General features: G+C 46.9%; 1 protein-coding gene across 3 annotated transcripts in view; it reads left to right on the top strand.

Moving 5' to 3' along the window:
• LOC135388585 (A disintegrin and metalloproteinase with thrombospondin motifs 7-like) overlaps positions 1 to 21,562 on the top strand; it is a 143,678-nt gene that overhangs the window by 82,213 nt on the left and 39,903 nt on the right. For 2 of the 3 annotated variants that reach the window (XM_064618210.1, XM_064618212.1), the window contains 5 exons: positions 1,060 to 1,304; positions 1,797 to 2,053; positions 2,526 to 2,742; positions 18,032 to 18,175; positions 18,971 to 19,128. In XM_064618210.1, the coding sequence (XP_064474280.1) occupies positions 1,060 to 1,304; positions 1,797 to 2,053; positions 2,526 to 2,742; positions 18,032 to 18,175; positions 18,971 to 19,128 (1,021 nt within the window). The remainder of the gene's footprint in view (positions 1 to 1,059; positions 1,305 to 1,796; positions 2,054 to 2,525; positions 2,743 to 18,031; positions 18,176 to 18,970; positions 19,129 to 21,562) is intronic. The other variant, XM_064618211.1, reaches the window with a different exon arrangement.

Below are 21,562 nucleotides of genomic sequence, written 5' to 3'. Positions count from 1 at the left end.
GTACAAAAATTAGACATTGCTTCAAACTTCTTACAACAGGATTCTGGTCGTAAAGTTGAATGGAATTGTATTGTGAGGCTTAATCGACCCGTGGTTGGTATGATCCCCATAATTCGCACTACCAGCTCTCCAGAGGGGGTCATGTGCACTCTAAAAATATATCTTTACCACATAGCACCCTCCTCGCCAACCATAATTCAGATTGATATCTTCTCGGATTTTGCTTGCAATCGATTGACTTTTTCGGACACATTTATGCTAGTGGTTCCATGGGGGCGTACTCCCCCACTGTGACCTCAAATTAAACATGATAACGGTATCATTTTTTGCAGTGGTTGGCGTAAAGCTTGCTATGTAATGAAGTTCTATTTTTAGAATGTTCAATGAGGGTTAGCAATGTTTTTGATTAACTGTTAGCATCGCGAAGCAACTCTAGCTATGTGTGGCGTACAAACAGATGGAGCGAGGAGAGTAGGAAGGTGTGGGAGACGGGGGACTTGGTTTTCGTTTCGGGCCTCCTTTAGGGGCCAATTAGCGATGTTGTGCGACGTAGAAACAATCTGTTTGACCATAACAATTGGTCATAGTTCGAGCATTTATTCCGCAAGACTATCATGGCCGACGACACAATAGCCTCGAAATCTGAGCACGATCTCGTATTTCTTGCACAGTGCCCCCAAGTTGTTGGAGTTCTTTGCTGGGATGTTCGGGTCAGATACGTACGTTAACAACTGACCTCTAGGCCGGTAGAGGAGTTTATCTCACTACGAGGAACGGGACAACCAACCTTTGTTGGTTGTCCTGATGAATTATTACGTATATCAGCATGGCCTCGCCTCCTTCTCAGGCCCTCTATTCTTAAACTAAGGATCCAGCCTTGCAAGTGTCTTCGCTTACGCTCGCTCGCTCGCACGCAAGTCTAAATGTGACAAGAACAATGAGCAGCGTTGCCCGCACATATTCCAAGAAAGCAGAATAGCTAAGCCAATGTAAAAACGTTATTCAGGGTCAACCGCTGTAAAGTTATACCGTCGTCCTTTGTTTACTTCGTGATTACAGGATACATTGAGGTGGGGAAAATTCCCAAAGGAGCTCGTAATATTCACATAGAAGAAGTCGCACAGTCTAGCAACTATGTGGCAATCCAAGGAGCTGCTGATGGCGAATTTTTTCTCAACGGAGAATGGTTCATTCAGTGGAGTGGAGAGTATGCTGCTGCTGGTACTACACTTTTTTATCAAAGGGATGGAGAGAAGGAAGTGGTACATGCACCGGGACCTATTAAGGGAGACCTGTTGCTATACGTGAGTTCACCTTCTATATTTTAACAACGACAATAATTAAATTATGAATCACGACGTCGTGGAGTGTTTGCCCACTTAGACTGCTGGTGCATGTGCATGTGGGTTGATATGATTTGATGAGACAGCGTGATTCGCACGCGAAGGTAGCTGGGCGTAGGGTTGTGACTGCCAGGAAAGTCATAAACGATCCAAGAGTCCGACACTGGTGGGCAAGGGGAGTCCAAAACTCTTGCATATACTGAACGCCATATACTTGAGTATCTAAATCAACTGCTCAGTTCCAGTTACATTCCTCATTTTTCTTTGGGAGGCTTTATAATTTTGCGAGTAATGCTCCCACGGAAAACTACCCTGTGTGTTCACTTTGTTGCTAAAAGACGTACCCTGGAAAAGTTTAGTTAAACCCTTTCTCAGCGAAAGGAACGCCCCGGGGAAGAAAACGCGCTACGTTGTGGTTAGAGAAAGTGCGACTTTTAGTAATAATTGTTCCAGCTGCTGTTCCAAGCTGAAAATCCGGGCCTCAAGTATGAGTATACAGTGCCAGACGAAAATGTGAGGCGCCAGACAGAGTTTAAATGGAACTTCCTAGAATGGACGCCCTGCACGGTTACCTGTGGTGGTGGTGTCCAGGTGTCTTCGGCCAAGTGCATGGAGAAGGAAGCGGGACTGGTAGAAGACACCTACTGCAACGCAACGCACAAGCCCCCAGCAGAGAGCCGTCCCTGCAACAAGCATCCTTGTCCCGCAAGGTGACGGACTTATGATACATCTATCCGTTCAATACAAAGCTTGCCAGATACGACACCGCTAGAGATGCAGCTAATTAATGACCGCCTTGGCTAATTCAGAAACGCAGGATAATCGTTCTTTGGTCAGTGTAGCGAGGACTTTCGTTGGCCTCCTTCGACTGTTGGTTCATCCTCATTTTGGCGGGGCTGGGGAGCGGAATGCCCGCGTGAAGCCGCTCTCCTTCCTTCTTACGTTTCACGTCTCAGGTGACGAGTGTAGAACGTAGAAGAAGGCACACGCCGAACATTCTACGCCACTACGGATGCGACCAATCTATTCTCACACAAGTGCAGTTCTTTGGTGACAGTGAAGACGTAGAACACCGTTATGTGCTTCGGCGATTTTGACTAAGTTTTGCGTACTGCTTCGCTGCTCCCTTAAGATTATAATGATTCCGCATACTGTGTGAGTCTCTAAATTTACTCGACTTAGGTGGTGGACAGGCCCTTGGCAGCCTTGCTCAGCTACTTGTGGCGGAGTGCGTCACCGCACAGTTCTCTGTGTGCGATCGCGAGGCATGAATGAGCAGCTTGCCCTGATGGATGACTCCTGTGCCGCACAAACGAGGCCAACTGAAACAGAACCCTGCTCCGGTCATCCAAGATGCCCAGAGGATGCCCCTCAATGGAACGTTGGCAACTGGACAGAGGTCAGTCCTATCCTTCATGGGCGGAACATGTGGCGTGTGTCGTTAAATGTGAGTGCGTGGGCGGTTATAATCGTTACTCTTTGCATGCAACGAGAAAAGAAACTGGGAGACAAACAGTGAATTGTTATGATGTCTCGTTATGATACAGTTGTGGGTTGAACGGGAGGGTCACGATGTTTATTTGCTCTCGGATATGGCTGCGTTCACTCCATGAAATGATATGGAGGATCTTCTTCCATATGCACGAACCTTTTCAACAGGCGCATTTCTACCCATGTAACTTGGGGCGCATTGCTGGCATCGCCTGGAGGTCGCAGTATGGTAACGCCGTCCGTGCTTGTGCAATGAGCGGCATTACGATGCTGCGATCTTCAGGCGATGAGGAATTCGCAGTTGGTCACGATTCGAGATGATGACCGAAGGAACAGAACTGCATTCTAAGCCGTATGACGAGCTCACTTGATGTGAACTACGTTTGAGGCCAAAGCTCTCTGCTGGGAAACCGTGGTCTTTTGGGCCTTGTACGACATATAGTGTGCTTGACCTAACGTGTCACAACAATATTACAACGAATCTACTTGTCCAAAATGGCGGGGTCAAGGGGTGTTTATCTTCGGCAAACTTCTGCCATGACAGATAGGTTTCACTCGCCAAAAATGAATTTTTGAATTCAACCCCGAAATTTGCCAAGTCAACGTAACGCTTTTCTTGAACCAGAAACCATACGTCGGATCTTGATCGCATCACCTCGATTGCATCACAAAATACATTTGGTACTACAATAGTAATAGCTAAAAAGAAAAAAAGGAAAGGGGGGGGGGGGGCGAAAACCGACTTTTCGGGTAGCGCAAACTGTCGGCTGGGCTAAGTGCTCTGTGAAGTTAAAATCGGAAACAGTGAAAAAAAAAAAAAAATCCTGTGACCCGCCTCTTCCTGTTTACTCCTGACTCTTGTTTCAAATAAGTGTGACGTTTTGGCCTTGCTGCCGTTGTCAAAAGAAGAATGGAAAAGCAATCTGAGGGGCGGGTCATCATTTTTTCCCAACGTTTCTTGCGTTGGTTTGAGCTGGCCAACAATTTTCCGCATCTAGAAACAATGGCCATTCACATTTTAACTTTCTTTCTTTTTTTCTTTATTTACCCTCAGGTCAGAGAATTACAGAGGGGAGTGGCAAAATAAAGGAACATACAACGAATTTACATACAAAGTAATTGGTCCAGCAGCTTGCGGAAGCTGTTAGGGTCCCGGACGATGACGGTGGAGGCGGGAAGATGGTTCCAGTCGTTCGCTGTTCTGGGAACAAATGAATTGGCGAAGTGATTTGTGCGACTAAATGGAACAAGTAGTTTCTCTGAGTGGTCGAGGTAGTTGGAAATATGATGGGGTGGTGAGAGCAGGAGGTACCTGGGCAGAATGTTGTGGTAGTAAAACTCGTGAAGCAATGTGAGGCGAGCTATTTTGCGACGAACAGAAAGAAGGGGAAGGGAGGCTTGTTTCTTGAGTAGCGTTACGCTAGAGTGTCGGGAGTAGTCGGAAAATATAAAGCGAACTGCTCGATTTTGTAAGCCTTCTAATTTGTTAATGAGAGAATCCTGGTGCGGGTCCCAAATAGATGATGCGTATTCCAATTTTGGGCGGACTAATGTAACATAAAGCTGCCGTTTTAAGTCGCAGGGTGCCTTTGAATAATTGCGTATAATGAAGCCAAGTGTTTGGCTGGCTTTGGAGAGCACAGAATTAATGTGGATGTCCCATCTAAGATCACTCGAAATGTGAACACCTAAATATTTGTAACTAAATACGCTATCCAGCTTAACGTTGCCATGGAGGTAGGAATTAACGAAGTGTTTAGTGTGACTGATTGCCACGTGCTTGCATTTGTTAACGTTCAAGGACATGAGCCAAGTTTCACACCAAGAAGATAAGCTGTCAAGATCATTTTGTAATGCAGATACGTCGCTGGAGGAGTTAATAATACGGTATATTATGCTATCGTCGGCGAAGAGTCTTATATGTGATGATATAGAGGAAGGTAAATCGTTAATGTATATTAGGAATAGGAGAGGCCCGAGGACGGAACCCTGGGGAACTCCCGAAGTGACAAGCGTAGAAGGAGAAAATGAATTGTTGGCGTACACAAACTGAATTCTGTTATGAAGGAAGTCCCCGATCCAAGCTACAATTTTAGGATCGATTTTCAGGGCTGACAACTTCAGAAGTAGGAGATGATGAGGAACAGTGTCAAAAGCTTTGCGAAAATCTATGAATATGGCATCAGTAAGTGACTTAGAATGCATGGCGGAGAATAGATCGCTCGTAAAACATACCAGCTGAGTTTCACATGATAGCCCTTGCCGGAAACCATGTTGTAAGTTAGAGAAGAAGGAGTTAGCTTCGAGGAAACGGATAAGGTTGGAATAAATGATATGCTCGAGAAGTTTGCAGGGGATGGAAGTTAACGAAATCGGTCTGTAATTACCCGGATCTTGCTTGCTACCAGACTTGTAGACAGGAACCACTTTCGCCGTCCTCCAGTCGTCCGGAATCCTACAGCACTCAATAGATTGCGAAAATATTTGGTACAATAAAATGCCAATGGTCTCCTTGGTACTCTTGAGAAACTTAGACGTGGTGTTGTCGGGTCCACAGCTGGAAGATAGCCTTCGATTGTCAATGAGTGAAAATACACCAACAGGGTCAATGATAACAGGGTCCATAGGAAAAGCTGTAGTGAATGAATCATTTATGGATGGTAATAGAGCCTGAGGATCTCTTACAGTGTACGACTTGGAGAACTCGTTGTTAAGAACACACGCGCACAAATCAGGGGATATAGCAGTATCATTGACCGTGAGGTTTACAGTATGACTATTATGAGGCCGAACGGAATTCCAAAACAGCTTAGGGTTAGTACGAAGAAGTAATGGCAATGTTGTTTCAAAGTACCTAGCTTTTGTAGACCGTACAGACTGTTTAAACTCATTCGCGCTGTAGTGATATCTAGCACACAGATCGGAATCGTTACTGCTACGTGCCCTGCGGAACAGCCGCTTTTTCTTGTTTCTAAGCCTCTTGAGTTCATTGTTAAACCACGGGGACCGACTACACGCTGGAACAGTAATCCGAGGTATATGAAGGTCAACAAGACGATTGATTTCACGCTTGAGAAGCAGCCAATTCTGGTTTAATCACCGCGATGAAAAACAAGAAAGGAAGTCTTCGGAAAAAGCAGAAAGGGCATGGTTGATGGCATCGAAATTCGCTCTCGAGTAACAAGTGATGGTCTTGGTAGTAACACGTTCACGAATGTAAGGTATGTCAATAGAGGAAACTACGATAGCGTGATCACTAATGCCAGCTAACAACTGTATAGAATGGACAGTATTCGGGTGAGTTGTGAACAAAAGGTCCAAGATACTCGAACGAGTAGAGCCAATTCTAGTGGGCTGCAAAATTAATTGGGACAAGTTAAAAATAGATGCAACTCGAATAAAGTCGTCACAAGTCTTATTGCGGGCAGATGAGACGGGTAGCGGATCCCAAACAATATCAGGGAAATTGAAGTCGCCGACGATGTATACTATTGATGAAGGGAATCTGATAGCTATTTCGTTGAGTGCATCATGAAACGATGAAACGAAAGATGGCGATGAACCAGGCGGGCGGTAACACACACCTACTACAAAATTATTATTCTTACAACGAAAGGAAATCCACACCATTTCAAGATCAACAACTGAAAGGTTAATGACAACAGGTTTCAAACATGGCCTGACTGCCAAGAGTACACCACCACCTATACGTTGTGCCCTATCACATCGAAAGATCTCGTACACCAGTGATGAGTTGGCGAATATTTCGTCATTATTTATATGGGGTGTCAACCAAGTCTCTGTGAGGGCCACAATATCAGCGTCACAATCATCAATGTGGGACAGAAGGCAGTCACGCTTATCATTGGAGCAGATGCTGCGAGTATTTGTATAAAAGAGCGTCAGGGGCAGACCCAGTACATCAGGAATTTTTATTTAGATAGTCAGCATGTCTACTAGTAAGAATATCGCTACTCAGAACCGTGGTCGCGGTTGCCGTGACAAGCTCCTTAAGAGAGTTAGCTACAAAATCCCAGCAATACACCTTGTCACGCAGATACAGTTTGTCGTAGGCAAGTCGAGCTTTAATACCAGAACTCCTATCATCTGAGCAGCTATTCCACAACAGTCTCCGCGCTTCCTGAATTTTCTTTGAAAAATCCTCACTCACAGAAATGCTTGTACCCTTCAATTTGCTACAGTTACGCAGTATTTGAGACTTTTCTTTAAAATCATACACCCTAAAGATAACAGGCCTACAACTGGACCGCTTACGCCCCAGACGATGGATGCGTTCTACCGTATGAACTTCTACGCCGATTTTCTGGAAGACAGAAGTGTTCACCAGTTCAAGCAGCTTTTCATTAGTTTCGTCAGGTTCTTCTTGAAGACCGTGAATAATCAAATTGTTCCGCCTAGAACGGTTCTCGAGGTCGTCGACCCTTGACAGTAGTTGTGAAACTGAGTTCTGAAGGGATGTAACAGTACTCTTTAACTCAGCGAAATCGGATAATAGCGTTTCCATATTACATATTCTTGCCGATAGCTGTTTAACCTCCTCGCTATTCTCTTCAACAGCTTTCTGGAGAGAACGCTGATCACGCCGAATGTCGTTCAACGTTTTAGCAGTGTCTGACTGTCCTTTCAGAATTTCATTTAGCTTCTTTTCAAATGTGTCAGAAGGGCCAGGGTTCATTTCGACGTCACCACATCGCATGAGCAACATACTGCACATAAGGGAGCAATCGTACAAAATGGAGACAAGCGTGTGTGGACACGGCACAATTACAAAAAACAAATTGTTGCTGCGGATTGTATGAACTGAGCTAGACCTCACCTGCGGGATAACAAACAGCAGTGGGTTAAGCGTTGTACTAAGCATTGTGCCGTGTCCACCACTGGCGCCGAGACAGGAAGATGCTGTTCTTATAGGATCTGGGTAGCATGGTTCCCAATGTGTACCGCTGTATCTCCAGAATGATCGGTAGTCGAAGTCATCAAAGGCACGTGTACCGATGCCGATATCAGCGCCGACAGGCGAAGCGAAACGAGTTGAAGCATCAAAGGCAGCAGTGCAAACGTGGAGACGATCGCTGATAAACAGGCACAGCTGCGGGATAACAAACAGCAGTGGGTTAAGCGTTGTACCAAGCATTGTGCCGTGTCCACCACTGGCGCCGAGACAGGAAGATGCTGTTCTTATAGGATCTGGGTAGCCTGGTTCCCAATGTGTACCGCTGTATCTCCAGAATGATCGGTAGTCGAAGTCATCAAAGGCACGTGTACCGATGCCGATATCAGCGCCGACAGGCGAAGCGAAACGAGTTGAAGCATCAAAGGCAGCAGTGCAAACGTGGAGACGATCGCTGATAAACAGGCACAGCTGCGGGATAACAAACAGCAGTGGGTTAAGCGTTGTACCAAGCATTGTGCCGTGTCCACCACTGGCGCCGAGACAGGAAGATGCTGTTCTTATAGGATCTGGGTAGCCTGGTTCCCAATGTGTACCGCTGTATCTCCAGAATGATCGGTAGTCGAAGTCATCAAAGGCACGTGTACCGATGCCGATATCAGCGCCGACAGGCTAAGCGAAACGCGTTGAAGCATCAAAGGCAGCAGTGCAAACGTGGAGACGATCGCTGATAAACAGGCACAGCTGCGGGATAACAAACAGCAGTGGGTTAAGCGTTGTACCAAGCATTGTGCCGTGTCCACCACTCTATTACACAACATTTATTACATTTATTACACAACTATTACCATTATAGTAGGGAATGTAATTTGAAATGGAGTGGGGGTAAATCTGAGGTGCACGTTGTGTTTCTGGCGAAGAAAAACAAAATGAAACCAAAGAAAACGTCAGTTAATTAGTTAATTTGACAAATTTTGGAGTTCAATTCATGAAATTCAGTTTCTCACCAGTTAAAATTGATCAAATTGCTCGTAAACCGTGGCAAAGGTTGGCAAATATTTTCAGTCAAGTAGATCTTTTAACAAGTTCTTGTGACACTTTAGGTGAAACACCCGTGTATGAAGGTCTGGGTAAGATACTCAGTCTAGAGTGGGACACGGAATCGCACTAGAGAAACGGTGTTCACTATTATTCACGCAGCAGCTAGCATACACTTCGTATCCTCAACAAGTCATGAAAGAAGAGGATATAATTCTGAATGACGGTTGTTTCTGACCCTGTTATGCAGTCAGCTTTCTCTCTCTCTCTCTCTCTCTTTCACAAGAAAGATACTCGAAAACTCTGCTTCCTCCTGCAAACTGGACTCCCCTAAAGACTATGACCGTCAGCATTTCACCGAATGATATCATATAATCTTATCTCATCCTGGCTTCACTCGCGAATTATGGCTGCTTAGAAAATTTCTGTGGTCGTCTTAATTTCATATTTTCATTTTTGTCAAAAAGAACGCAGTCAGCTGTCGGAGAACGCCTCCTAATGAGTCTCTCTACAAGGGTGGGCGTACCACTCCACTATATGTCGACTTGATCTAATATCTGAAAGATAGTGAAACGCAATGAAGCACAGTTGAGGGCCAATTGGTGGGTTGGTACCATACCTGGGTAAATTACTCCTAAAATGTAATTAAATTACATTACTCATTACTGCAATTGAAATGTAATAAAATTACATTACAATTACTTCGAAAAAGTAATGACATTACAAAGTCATTACTTTACTATTATTGGCATACATGTTCCCGAGTTTGTGGAAGGCACAAGGGACAAAAACACAAAAGTTGATAAAACTTGCCTTCCCCGAAATTCGGGGAAATGTATGCTGACAATGTAACAACAGTTAGCTTGTACTCTTCTATTTGTCTCTTCTACATGTCATGCTAGTGTGTCACGTATGACGTATCGTTCCACAATGTAGATAGGAAGATGACACAATGTATCACGACAACAGGAAGATTGTGCGGAGGATGGGGCTCCCAAACAATGATTCTGCAAGGCTACAAACCGTTGATCCGAAGAACTTTTGTTTGTGGGTGCCCTACCTAAGGCAACTGGCTCGTCGAAGGGAAGTGACCTTCCACGTGCCGACTGAATGCGTCACCGTTGATAGTGACCCTTGGAATTCTTTTAACGCGCCAGTCCCAACTCTCTTTCTGCCAAGTGCCAACACAGAACACACACTCGATTATTTTCTAAAAAGTAAGGAGTAATGTCATTAAAATTACTGGCCAAATGTAATTAAATTACATTACAAATTACATAATGTCAAAAGTAATGCATTACATTACAAAGTACCAGAAAAAGTAATTCATTATTGTAATTTCATTACAGTAATGAGATTACTACCCAGGTATGGTTGGTACTTACGTTCCTCGTTAGTTCGCGTGTATCACCAAAAGTCAATTTTGCTACAGTTTCTACCAGCTTGTGTGCTGAAGCAATACTGCCTGTCTATGGTGGCATTATCGCCGTTCTAGTTTCTGACCGCTCAGAGTACCATCCCGCGATTGCGCCCTGTTGGACTGCTGGAAGCCAGTTCGAAGCCTGTCGACCTGCTCCGGTCGACTCTGCATACTATGTGAAACTAAAAAAAATACATATATAGATATATATGTTTGTAAGCGCTTAAACATCGCCATATCAGTACTGGACAGCGGTTTCAGCGTTGTTGAGCCATCATCAGCAGTACGCAGGCAGGCAACGTTTGACAAGCGGATGGCGTCAGAAGGTCACGTAGCACGTGATTCCCCCCGTCATGGTGTGCAACACACCACTGAAAGCCCAGTGCGAAGTCAGTGCAGTATATAAAGAAAAAAAATTTAGCCGGGGCTATTTGACTGCACGTATAGCATATGTTTTTAAGTACTCAAACATCGCTATGCCAGTAGTGGACAGCGGCTTCAGCGTTGTTGAGCCATCATCAGCAGTACGCAGGCAGGCAACGTTTGACAAGCGGATGGCGTCAGAAGGTCACGTAGCACGTGATTCCCCCCGTCATGGTGTGCGACACACCACTGAAAGCCCAGCGCGAAGCCAGTGCAGTATATAAAGAAAGAAAATTAGCCGGGGCTCTTTGGCTGCACGTATAGCATACGTCTGTAAGTGCTCAAACATCGTCATGCCAGTACTGGACAGCGGTTTCGGCCTTGTTGAGCCATCATCAGCAGTACGCAGGCAGGCAACGTTTCACAAGCGGATGGCGTCAGAAGGTCACGTAGCACGTGATTCCTCCTGTCAGGGTGTGCGACACACCACTGAAATCCCAGTGCGAAGCCAATGTAGTATATAAAGAAAAAATTTAGTCGGGGCTCTTTGGCTGCACGTATAGCATATATTTGTAAGTGCTCAAACATCGTCATGCCAGTACTGGAGAGCGGTTTCGGCCTTGTTGAGCCATCATCAGCAGTCTGCAGGCAGGCAACGTTTGACAAGCGGGTGGGGTCAGAAGGTCACGTAGCACGTGATTCCTCCCGTCAGGGTGTGCGACAGACCACTGAAATCCCACTGCGAAGCCAGTGCAGTATATAAAGAAAAAAATTAGCCGGGGCTCTTTCGCTGCACGTATAGCATATGTTTGTAAGTGCTCAAACATCACCATGCCGGTACTGGACAGCGGTTTCGGCCTTGTTGAGCCATCATCAGCAGTACGCAGGCATGCAACGTTTGACAAGCGGATGGCGTCAGAAGGTCACGTAGCACGTGCTTCCTCCCGTCAGGGTGTGCGACACACCACTGAAATCCCAGTGCGAAGCCAGTCCAGTATATAAAGAAAAAAAATAAGCCGGGGCTCTTTGGCTGCACGTATAGCATATGTTTGTAAGTGCTCAAACATCGCCATGCCAGTACTGGACAGCTATTTCCCTTTTTATTTAAAATTCATCTCAGTTACAACACTGAGTCACACAACGTTACGGTACGCTCGAACGATTTTTATACAGAAACATAAAGGAGAGGAATACTAATGTCACATTTCTATATCCTCGTTTACAATGCATTGCACAACTAAATTGGGTTTGCGACATGCAAGTGTACCACTTCACCCCTACACTTCTCCTCTCATAGCCTCATTATAACTTCAGAAAGTCATGTAGCACGTGATTCCTCCCGTCAGGTGCCCTGACTGGAGGAATCACGTGCTACGTGACTTTCTGGCGCCATCCGCTCAAACTTGCTGCCTGCGTACTGCTGACGATGGCCCAATGGGGCCGAAACAGCTGTTCAACCAGACGTTTAAGAACGGTTATTTATATATGAACCCAGAACGGTTTATTTTCATTTGCTCGTACGAACCCGCTCGCTCGCTCCTCTTCCTCCAGTGCCGTCCCCTTCCGGCATACTCTACATCCTCCCTCGGCCGCGTTGGACGAGTCAGCTTCCAGCAGGTACAAACGTTGGGGATGGCGCCGGAGCTGTTGACCATTCGGGAGAAGTACTCTCAAACAGCGCTCGACACCATCTCTTCCTGGGAAGGAACCAACTATGCGTCCGACTTTCCAAACCAGAGGTGGCAGTGCATTGTCCTCCACTATCACGACGTCGCCGACGCGTATGCGCCGATGTGCCCTCGGTTGACTGTGGTGCGCAGAAGCAGGAGATAGTCCTTCTTCCAACGAGTCCATAACTGCACAAGAAGAGCCTGTCTGTGTCGAACTCTGAGACGAAGACCTACAGGAGTGGAACTGGGCACCTCTAACCCCAGGCTAGCCGGTAAGCCTACAGCGCGCCTTCCGATCAAGAAGTGGGAAGGAGTCAGAGCCTCGCAGTCCTCTGTGTCGTCGGCAAGCTGGGTAAGGGGACGGCTGTTGACGGCCGCCTCAGCTTCGAGTAGTACGGTGAGAAGCCCCTCATAGCAGAGGCTACTGCGCCCTAGACAACGTTTCAGTGCGTCCTTGATAGTACGAATGAGCCGTTCCCAAAAACCGCCCCACCAGGGAGCACATTCAGCGATAAACTTCCACTGGATGCGGAGGGAACTGGCATGGTCTTGGACAGAGTCGTCGAAGAGCGCGCGCAGTACTTTAGAGCAGTAACGGAACGTCTTGGCGTTGTCCGAATAGATGGTGGACGGCACACCCCGTCGCGAAGCGACGTGGCGAAAGGCAACGAGGAATGTTTGTGCCGTCATATCAATCGTTAACTCGAGGTGGATCGCTCTTGTCACTGCACACGAGAACACAACTATGTACACCTTCCTGTCAGTGTTTTGTGACGCGCGGCAGTACAGCTGTTCAGTACTGGCATGGCGACGTTTGAACACTTACAAACATATGCTATACGTGCAACCAAAGAGCTGCTCCAGCTAATTTTTACGTCGCCACACCAGCAACGTAAGATAAAAAATCACCAATATTGCAGGTTTTGTGCAACATTGGCAGTCGTTCTTCTCTGCTGTTCTGGGTTCAAAATCGCTAGAAACCCGCTCACATTTAGACATACCCTTCTCCAAGCGCATCCCGTTAAAGGTACTGTAAAGCAGTAGAGAAGCAAGATATGCTGGCAATGTGTCTTGAGACTCTGTTGCCTGTGTATGCGGAACCATACGACTGACAACATTCTCTAAATATTTGAATTCGTCATGAAAAATTCGGCGTAGTACAGCGGCGCGACGCCTGGTGTCGAACAACCCCCTTTGCAGCGGGCAACACTGTCGAATATGTATTATGTGTGCATCATTATTTTGTCACGATTTTGTTCTTTTGGTGGCTATAATATTTCGTATCATATTTCCGTAGGAGTGCAGTGTGTTTTTTGCGAAATAAAATGAAAAAGAAACGCAGTGCTGTTCGACGAAAGCGCCACCTGAACCAAGTGTCGAGAAATCACAGAATGATTGACATAACGGAAAGCAATGGTTCTGAGGATGACGCACACACTGCACAAACAAATCCCGATACTGTGTGGCCTTTTTAACGACTTCCACATTGCAACTGTTCACTATTTGTAAAACCCCGAGACTAGGGAACACGAAGGGACAGACACAACACGAAATTTGTTTCTCCGCAGATGTGGCTCGTTGTGTGGATTGCAGGGGCGGATTCTGTGGTGGATTGTTTGGTCGGGCCCATTGTTATACGCATGCAATGTGGTTAACGCCGTACTCGGCAGAGAGTAGATCCCTTCCGAATACTATTACAGTGTTGCCCGTAATCTTTAATTATAATTTTCTAATTAACTGCACCGCCGATTGGAAGGAAATTTGCGCCGTTTTCATACTGATGGCTTGGACTATCGAACAGCCACGCTAAATTAAATTCCACCTCTGCTGCTTTACAGTACCTTTAAAATTTTCCCGATCCGTTGAAGAGTTGGCACGCAAGGGCCGCGCAATAGGAGCGAGGTTTTGCGCATTGTGCGGAAGTTTGATGACACCTAGCGGAGAAGCGGTTAGCTTTGGAACCGCAATATTTTGCATTTGTCTTGTGCACGTGAAGTGGAAACCCACAAAAAAATTTCGTCGAAATCCCTGATGGTCGTGCCATCGAGTTCGGGCGGTTGAGCTGGAATGAGTCAGAGCAGAAAGTCAAACAATGGGCGCGTTACTCCTTCTCGAGCACTCCGAGTTTCGTGCTCCTAGAGCAGCTATTAAACGGCACTTGGACGCTTGAAACGCTCTCTGTGATGCCGCTTCTCCCGTTCTCTTTCTTTCTACTCTCTCTACTCTGTTGCTGCCCCACGTCCCGCGTTCTCTTTCTTCGCTTTCCTGGATAGGAGGGAAGATGTCACGTGACGGAGCATGATACGCCCTTTTCGTGCACCCTCCAAAAGCATGTGCGTGAAGAGTACGAGCGTAACCACTTAACGGTAAGCGCCCCAAACACTCGCGCTCCAGAGCAGTCACTTAACCTCTGAGGGTGTCATGGGCGCCTAACCTCTGTCACCATCACTCATGGTCTTCGCCCATTTCTGGGGGGTGGGGTGGGGGGCAACTGTAGCGGCCCGTCGCCATCGTCACCACGACTTCTTCTTGACCTGGCGCGAGCTGCAGAGCCTTCGGCCCGATCATATATCATTAAATCAGCTCTGGTTAGTTCTAGCACCACGAAGGTTGTCTTGTCTCCTTGATGATGAATGGCCGAATTACGCCGAACATGGTGTTCGTTGTTCGGGTCACCAAATGTAGAGGAGGTCGTGTTCCTCTACATGACTCCTGACCGGCGATGATGGAATGTCCCAGCGGGCAGATGGACGTGGCGTCATGCTAGGACGGTGCCGGTAGAACTGGCTGCCAGGCTCAGTAGCGCGCGGCAGCAGAGGAGCGTCGCCGTCGCCGTCCACGGGCCGCCACACGACCATTGTGTGAGTCGCAACGTCGTGGCTACTAAAACAGCGAGGGCGGCACCGGCTGGGGGCACTGCTAAAGGCAGCAGCTGCTTGCTTACTAGACGGGCTTCCCTGTTCGCTGGGGAAAATGGCTTCGTGCTATCGGCGGGCGTTGTTTCAGAAACGATTGAAGCTGCTCCTAATTTCAGAAGCTTCTACGATGGACAGAGATTGCTTGATATCTGTATGAATTGTAAAAACCGAAATAGAAAGGAAGTCTGAAGATCTTTACCCTAATCGTGTACAGGTCAGCTTTGCCGAAAGTATTCCACGCTTTAATGCTCTCCAAACTCGAAGTGACTTTAGGATGTCTTACTTTATCGCTTGAAACATACATAGCATTTTGCAGTCGTGTAGCCCCTTCTACAGACACTGATCTATGTGAGCGACAAAGAGGAGGCGCGATGCGCGAGCTCAATAAACGTTCATTCTAGGTCTAATCCTCCAAGGAAACGGTTGTCTGGGTCCCTATTGTAATCAGGCACAGTACAATCTATTTATTTTACTGTCGGACGTCCTTTTGAGACTGCGATCAGCTCTATGGTCGAAGTGGACGCAATGCTGAAACTGCGTAAACTACGCACGTTTGTTGTGTGTTTTCTGCTACGGTGACGTCACACACAAAGCAGCAGCGCCCTCAGCATCTCCTGACCTGCTGCCGGTGCTGCTCAGCGGGAGCGGCGGCGCTGCGGCAACAGGTTGTCTACCAAACCAGGACGCTGGCCTCGTAGACGGAAATTAGCCATTCGCTGGCAGAGCTGGCAGCGGCGCTGCGCTAGTAGACACAACAATAGTGTCACGGTTGTCGATCACAATCACAAAGTCCTAACGAATAGAAGTAAAAAGTTACACAGCACATTTCAACTTGGTTGGCTCAAGAAACCGAAGCAGAGCCTGCAATGCGACCGCTTGGTGGTGTGCTGGCCAAGGACCTAAAGTTTTCGCAGCGTCGAAAGGGCGAGCAGGCACCCAGACGAGCCACATTCACTTCTAGGGCCACGCGACTGCCGGCATATTTCGAACAATCGTTTACGATGTCTTCTATGACTCCACATTGGCCGCAGTTGGGGGAAGCACACTTGCACAGTTTGTGCAGACATCTGTCGGCACAGTTCCTTTATATGTCGACAAAGGACAAATATTCCCCAGGGCATCAATCGTGACGTTTCACAATCACCACCACCACCACCGAGCGCTATCTAAGACATTCAGTCGAAGCCTATGCGCAATGGACACAGCAGGGCGAGGGATAAACTGTCACATTTAGATTCTAATATCCCAGAATCTGTTTCGAGGGACGTTTTTCAAAATACGTGTTTTTCCTATACGCGTTGTCATAACTGCGATTGAATTTTAGTACCTTCCCGGTTTCACATAACGTATTCTTAATTTTTTTTTAAATCGCAAATGTCTAAAGGGCAACCTCCATGGAGCGAATTTTTGCAACGAAGTTCGCGCGGCAGACTGCCACGCGCGTTCCGCCGCCAGTTGTTCGCCGGCACCAGCTCCATGGAGCGAAAAACCAGCGGACGGCGTCGGGAAGTCATGCTGTGATGTCACTGTTGCCAGGGTATAAGGTGAAAGCTTAGTGAAACCAGTTGCTCGAAAAAGTGCATTTAATGTCACAAATTTTGCAACTAAATCCAACAACTGTCTGAAAAGATGCGACCAGTAACGTACCGAAAGGCATATTCACTACTGCGAAAGGAAAACATGTTTCTTGGCAGAGAATGCCTCACGTTCTAACGATGCAGTTGGCGAAACAGCGAGCAGACGACAGCATCCAGTTGCAAGAAGAGGACGATGACGATGATTCACGAGAGCAGACGACCACGTGCAGACGGTCTGGCGTAGATTCGTATAGCGGAAGAGCACTTTGATTGGTTCATCTGCAGTTGACGCTTCCGGAATCGCTGACGCTGAGCGAAAATATCTGGCATGGGCAGATCGGCGGCGGACGCTCACATTTTTGACGCCTCGCGCAGGGCGTCCGACGCTGAGTGAAGTTCGCAGCTTTTTCGCTGTACATTCGCTCCATGGAGGTTGCCCTTAATAGTGTCGCGACTTGGGCTTCTTTGAAGTGTTGACCAATGAGCTGTAGGAAAGAACTAGAAACTCGAGAAAGTTTTGTCACATTGTCCGGATTATCTAATTCTGTGCCCAGACGGAGATGGCTGTCCTCTCGACTCCTTCTTTCGCAGTAAGGTTTTCATGTTTCTCGGAAACTTTGACCACGCGTAAATCGAGACCAGTTCAATATTTTTCAGTAGGGTTTCTGAAAATGGCCTTCCGATAGCACAGGATTGCATAGTAATGTTTGGAAACCAAACTGTTGGGGGGGGGGGGTCCGTGCGGACCCCCCCCCCTTTATACATCATCTCACGTGAAATGACCTGGCAGCCTGAATCACATATCGGCCGCAAGGTCACGCCGGCTCTGTCGCTGCAGCGCTACTGCAGGATACAAATTTCCCAAGCGTACGACTCCAGCGACGTAACGTAATGTTTATGTCAGGATTGTACCGCTAATGGTTAGGTTTTGAGTCCAGAAGAGCAACATAGTAGCGTATTGGGAGGAGTAGGGACACCATTTTCAGGAGAAAGCATTCTCTACCAACAACGAAAACAAAAAGACCAAGGTTAATTTGAAAGCAGAGCTCTGGTGTGGGCTAGTTGGCAATGCGTCATCTAATATTATTTGCGCTACACTTCAGGAAGCTTGCAAGTTCGTTTTCCTTACTGTATGATGCTTGAAGTATAGCGCAACAATATTAAATCGTGTAGTTTGAGAGGCTCTTTACATTTCTAGCATGGAGTTCAATAAAGCATGTTTCATGCATGTTTCAAGCCTATGGCGTCCTCATAGAGAAATGCTTACAACTTGACTTCTTGCATTCTTTTGTACCACAGGATTGTTCCAGCGACCCTTGTGGCAACCAAACGAGGGAAGTAACATGCTCTCACGATGCCTGTGATCCAAACACTCGGCCCTCAGATACAAGAGTCTGCAACTCAGTTGAGTGTGGAGTGTGGCTCGTCGGAAACTGGTCACAGGTAAAACTACCGATATTATCGCATCCTCGAACACGCAGCTTGGAAAAACGCGACCTCACCTCCACATTGAAATTGTGGAGATAAGAACGTTGATAGTGACTTATCACAGCAAGTTACACTAAAATTGCAAGTTGCACTCTGGAGACGTACTTGAATAGAAATTGCACGCTACAAGGTACCATCTCATGCTAGATGCGCTTTTTAGTTTTCACAGCCAGTGAGGGTACATACGGTGTTTGCATCAGTGAGAGACGACGCACAACGTTGTGTGCTTCTGCATGGTCCATTCGAAGAAGGTATAAAGAAGAAAGGAAATTAAAGAAAGAGAACACTGAAGAATATCTTCATGTAGTACTTGACTCGTTCTCCTCTTTTGGAAGCTCCAATAACCCACCTTAAATTGCCTTAAGGGAAGCAACATTTCGACGGTGAAGAAAATTTTCACATCATGGGGCACTCGCTGACACGTGTCGCATGACGACTGTTGTCTGAATATAAAATAGAGTTTGGCCATATGAAAACTAAAATAAGTTATGTGAAAAGGATTAAAATGTATCAGGATTTATGAGAATACGAACAGCATTGCTAAAAGTTTTTCCTACGGATTAAAACTTCTGCGCTGGCCTTAATTGTTCCTGTTCTTTTTCATTTTTTTTGTTCCTTTAGATTAATTCATTTGTGATATGGCAAAATGAGTGTCGGTCTTGCTCGTCTAATGTAACTTGTTAGTGAATGCATAGTGACGTGAGACCAGGTGAAATTGTTGACGCTATTCTCACTATCTCCTGTCCTCAGTGCTCAGAAAGTTGTGGTGGCGGGCAACAGTTCCGGGAAGTGACCTGCAGTCAGGGTGTCCTGTGCCACATTGCATCGCGCCCAGTCGCTGTACAAGAGTGCAACAATCTTCCATGTGGGGACACGGTGAATGAGAACGCTTCCCAACCAAATCTCACGTTAGTTCCCTCTTATTATTATGAGCTATTTGAGTGCTATATTGCCAAGACGGTTCCACAACGGAACTCTCACATAAGCTCAAAATGTTCTGCTTTGTGGTGTCTCCTGGATATCATATCTGGTGGAAGGCGCCTGATTACGTTGCAAACGAACTACTCGGCTGTGTTTGCTTTAGTTGAATCTGATTGTGCGAAACGAGGGAACCCAACGCCTCCACACTCTATACGAAGGCAGACTGAAAGAAAGCATGAACCAAGTGAACCCTCCGTAGAAGCGCATCCCGTAAGCTGTGACGTCACCGGATAACTAGCCAACGACGAGGGCAAGCCCCAAGGGAATGGGAAACGAAAGAAAGAGTGCGAAGGGAAATTAGCGCGGGTACCCCCAACTCCTGCTAGGTGACAGAGAAGGGCTCTGCACTCTTTCAATGGGCGGCTTCCAGGTTGAGAAGTAGCGCTACGAATGCTAGGACTTCAAACTTCCGGTCCGAAGCAAAAGTTTATCAACGCTGGTTGAAAGGACAGCCAAGATGAGTTCGCCTGGGAAGGCCTGCCCCCCCCCCCCCCCCCAAAAAAAAAAGTACATTACTTTAACAAAAACTTCGCACGCACTTGGCAAAGTTTAGATCCCGTGACACTTCGTGCATGTTTCGGTTTGAAAGTTAACATATTCGACACAAGTGTGTCTGGTTGGGTGAGAACTATGATAGTAACGAAAATCTCCAACCAAGGTACAGGACGGGGATACCCGACGTTTCGAAGCCGGTTCGGCTCCTTCCTCAGGGGCTACTGTAGGGGCCGCACGGCAGCAGTGTTCTTGCAGTGGTTCGAATTTCGTGATTCGTCGGATTGTTTTTCAGTCACGTGACGGAGGCCGCTGACGTATACGCTGGGTAACGCTCCGACAGATCGGTTAAGGTTTCCAGGTGTGGACTGTATATGCCAGGACTCTACAAACATTCTTTTGATCTGATTACACTCAAGGTCGATGATGCAGGCGTTTTGAAAGTCGATAGGATGGTCTCGAACTTAACAGTGTTCAGCGAGAACGCTTCGTTCGATGTCCGACTTCCGTACATCATTCTTATGTTGCCGTAGCCTTTCAGGGAAGTTCTTTGTCTCGCCGATATATGATGCGCTGCATTTGGTGCATGGAATTTTATAGACTACACCTTGTGCTTTTTCTTTCGGTGGGCGATCTTTCGGCCGCGGTATATAGTGTCCGATTGTTGAGACGGGTTTGTGAGACACACGTATTCCTTCCTTCGCCCCCTCGATTTAAAATCCCCCGATATTAAATCGAAAACATTCTTACGGTACGTAGACGATTGCTTCTGTATTTTGAAGAATTCCGATGTTGACGAGTTTTTGGCACGCCTAAACCGCATCGAGCCATCCATCCAGTTTACCGTGGAACTCGAGAAGGACAACGTTTTGCCTTTTCTCGATGTACTCGTAAAGAGAGAAGGAATTGTTCACCGTGTACAGGAAGCCAACTCATACGGGACGATATCTAAGGTTTGATTCCAATCACCCTACGTGTCACAAGGCTTCTGTGGTTTCGTCCCTTCTTTCGAGAGCGGAGATTTGTTTGTCGGAGAAAGACAAGAAAAAAGAAGCAGCAGCAATCACTTCCAATTTAAAAAAGAACGGATACACAAGTAGCTTTGTTCAGAGAGTCGCCCGTCGTCAAGCTCGCAGTCTCCGAAGCCGACCACGTCCAACTGACGACCAGCCCTGTCAGACTAGACGAATCACCAGGCCATATGTGAAGGGAATCAGCGAGTCTCTGGCACGTATACTAGCGAAGGAATGAATACGTGCGTCTCACAAACCCGTCTCAACTATCGGACACTATATACCGTGACCGAAAGATCGCCCACCGAAAGAAAAAGCACAAGGTGTAGTCTGTAAAATTCCATGCACCAAATGCAGCGCATCATATATCGGCGAGACAAAGAACTTCCCCGAAAGGCTACGGCAACATAAGAATGATGTACGGACGGACATCGAACGAAGCGCTCTCGCTGAACACTGCCAAGTTCGAGACCATCCTAACGACTTTCCAAACGCCTGCATCATCGACCTTGAGTGTAATCAGATCAAAAGAATGTTTGTAGAGTCCTGGCATATACAATCCACACCTGGAAACCTTAACCGATCTGTCGGAGCGTTACCCAGCGTATACGTCAGCGGCCTCCGTCACGTGACTGAAAAACAATCCAACGAACCACGAAATTCGAACCACGGCAAGAACGCTGTTGCCTACGGCCACTACAGTCACCCCTGAGGAAGGAGCCGAAGTGGCTCCGAAACGTCGGGTATCCCCGTCCTGTACGTTGGTTGGAGATTTTCGTTACTATCATGTTTCGGTTTCGCTTTGCACGTGCTTTGAAATCTCGATCTTTTGCTGTGCGAAATGGTCTGTTACAAC

The sequence above is a fragment of the Ornithodoros turicata genome, chromosome 3 (genome assembly GCF_037126465.1).
Source record: "Ornithodoros turicata isolate Travis chromosome 3, ASM3712646v1, whole genome shotgun sequence".
Lineage (NCBI taxonomy): Eukaryota > Metazoa > Arthropoda > Arachnida > Ixodida > Argasidae > Ornithodoros > Ornithodoros turicata.
Note: the sequence above shows the minus strand (reverse complement) of the source record. Positions and strands in the feature narration are given on the sequence as shown.